A 2,959-nucleotide genomic window follows, 5' to 3' on the forward strand; every position below is an offset into this window, starting at 1 on the left:
TTATAATTCCTGTTTTACGAATTCTAGCCTATGATCTCTAGCCAAGCAAATGTGGCTCACCTCATTGGCAGATTGTTTTGCTTGATACAGGAACATTCTTGACTTGATTCAGAATATTTACGTTTTTTGGAAGGGTGTTTTTGCAGTGTTGGTGGAGTTTTTCCACACCATGATATGTGGTGTTTTGAAGGTTAAGAGATTAAAAACTAAATGGAACCCAGTTCAAACAAACACAGTAGTTCTTACCGTCTTGGTTGACTGTAACATCATCTAAACCAGTGGTTCTCAACTGGTGGGTTGCGACCCAAAAGTGGGTCGCAGATGTGTGAGTGAAGAAAAAAAAATAGGAAAAAAAAACATTTCCTTTTTTTTTTGGGGGGGGAAAAAAGTCAAACTTTTATTATGAAGGCCCGATTTTCTAACGCTGTGCATGCAGTAGGCGTTGGACTGGAAGTACCGGAGACCATGAACGGTTTTAAAAACCTCTGTCACATAGTGATCATCTTCTCAATAAAACATCTTTGCTGATGTTTTTCCGAGTCTTCTGGCCAATCAGAATCAAGATTGTTGCCGGAAGTCCCCATGGAGAATAACTTTGCGGTAGAACTATTCTTTATACATCCATGGGTACAACTTCAGATAAAAATGAACACATAATTAAATATGACCCCCAGTTTGATGATTGACAGGTCACAGAACAATGGGCGCTATCTACCCTTACCCACAATTTAAAGTAATTAACACAGACTATCTCCTCTTTGCTCTTTTCTCTGAGTGGAGCAGCAAGATGTCAGAACAAAGTGAAAAACAAACAATGGCATAAAATATTAATAATATGTCGGGTAGCAATAGATGTATTTATTTTCTTCTCAGAGTGTACCAGAATGGGTAGTTTATATGTTAGTATCTCTGGGGGAGAATCCCCCAGACCCCCCTACTGGGGTTGGGTTTTCAGCATGTGGGCCTTGTTATGTTATCCAGTTCAGCTTTGATTCCATAATCTCATTATACCTTATTTAAAAGCATACTTTAGTTCTGTGAAGGGATATAAGGGATATATGCACTGTACTTCACTTTAATTAATAATCTATGCTGAAAAGCGTATATATCACAGCACGATTTTTTGTTGAATATATTTGAGTGGTTCAAAATGTTGGGTCGCGGTCTATTGAATAAGGAAAAGGTGGGTCCTGAGGCCTGACCAGTTGAGAACCACTGCTCTGTATATAAGCATATCAAGGACTATACTAAAGTTACTCTTTTGTCCCATGTGTAGCCGACCATAGGTAAACCACTTTTCGGCCACCGTAGTATTGCGCTACAGAGGTACCGCCCACTTCTGCATTCCCTTCATTTAGTAAACAATATTTAAACAGCTGATACCTGATGGTTCTTTCCCGTTCGACCGAGACGTTTCCGGTAAGTCTCCACAATTATCGAGTTAGTGGCACGTTAGGCTCCCGGTGTTTGACTTTTACACATTACTCCAGCAGACTGTAGCTTTGCCCGGGACGGTGACACGACCAGCGGTTGTTTTTACTGGTTAAAGTATTGTTTGTAAACGTGTCTGATATTGATAGATAAATATCATACTCTTGGGGAGTAAATCGTTGTCTTTAACCTTTTTGTTGACTGCCAACTGTATCGTGTTTTTAATTGAATCTGTGGAGTTTTTGCTGTTTGATACATTTTGAGTTTAAAGAGCAAATTTGATCCGTAGAAAAGCTCAACTTTAGGCCGTGTGCGCGGCCGCGGTTACACATGCAACCTGATTTGATTATCCTTGCAATACATGTATCCTGATATTGAAGATCAAGCCGGTGACGAGTGATGTTTTTCTAACGTGTTCATCTTCCACAGCTCCTGCAGCCATGGCCTCCTGTGCCCCGCTCCTGCTCTTAGTCCTGTGCGCTCTGGCAGTGGCTGAAGCCCAGCTCAAGCTGTTCAACCTGCGGGCCAGCAAACTTCATTCAAGCTTTCTGGGATTACCGGATGGCTATGTCAAGGTTTTTCTTAGTGGATCTGCCAATCTGGGTGAAACATCAGTTCGCGACAACGACCGAAACCCCTGGTGGGAGGAAGAGTTCACCTTCGTCAACATCCAAGAGAATGACACTATGAGGCTTGAGGTTTATGACCAGGACTTCGGGTCCGATGACCTGCTTGGAGTCTGCCAGCGGCACATTAAGCTGGGAACCCATGAGCATGAATGCTTTCTTGAAGAAGGTGGCTCCCTTCATTACACCTACTCCCTCAGCTAATTCAGTCAGTAAAACTTCAAAGATGTTTCCCACCATAAGTCTTTACATGCAGCCTTTGATTCTCTCAGACTGGCTCTGAGAAACAAATAGATTTGCAAAATATGTTGTTCTGGTTTCTGCCATAGAGGGTCTTTGGCTATTCTTCCCTGTTTCAAAGGTTAACAAAAAATAAAGAGTGCTGAAACAACTAAAATGTGTTTCATGTAATTTATCATATTACGAGTATATAAATGATTCCATGTCTGACATTCAAAACATATCCTTGGATATAAATACCTACTTTTGAGTTATTTAGACACAATTAACACTTATAGTTTCACGTCTTGTTACAGAAGAATAGATCATATTTGTTAAGTGTTATTATGGGAGAATTACTATTCTTGTGGTACTGCTGCCTTATTAGGCCCATATTGAGCAGAGCATATTCAGACCAAATCTCATGTACACACCACTTCCTCACTTGCAATAAATAAGCACTAATTAGAGGGTTATTGAGGAAAAACTCTCAACTAATGGCTTATTACTTGTAGAATATGGTCATGTAGAATAAGGCTTTAATAAGTGTTTTATAATTACTAAAGAGCCAATATACTGCTAATATGCATGTTAATTAACAACTAGTTGATGAATTTGTGTACCTTAATATAAAGTGTTACCCAAAGTTCTTTAGCCTTCCCAAACCTGAGCCTCACGCGCCG

The 2,959-nt window shown here is 40.2% G+C and overlaps 1 protein-coding gene across 1 annotated transcript; it reads left to right on the forward strand.

Moving 5' to 3' along the window:
• Positions 1-1,304: 1,304 nt before the first annotated feature.
• Positions 1,305-2,454, forward strand: LOC104944140 (perforin-1-like). The gene is made up of 2 exons (XM_010769617.1): positions 1,305-1,419; positions 1,861-2,454. Exon 2 carries the CDS (start codon positions 1,872-1,874, stop codon positions 2,259-2,261), a length of 390 nt encoding a protein of 129 aa, XP_010767919.1. The 5' UTR covers positions 1,305-1,419; positions 1,861-1,871; the 3' UTR covers positions 2,262-2,454.
• The last annotated feature ends 505 nt before the right edge of the window (positions 2,455-2,959 follow it).

The sequence above is a fragment of the Notothenia coriiceps genome, unplaced genomic scaffold (assembly GCF_000735185.1).
Source record: "Notothenia coriiceps isolate Sejong01 unplaced genomic scaffold, NC01 NC01_scaffold00007582, whole genome shotgun sequence".
NCBI classification, from domain to species: Eukaryota; Metazoa; Chordata; class Actinopteri; order Perciformes; family Nototheniidae; genus Notothenia; species Notothenia coriiceps.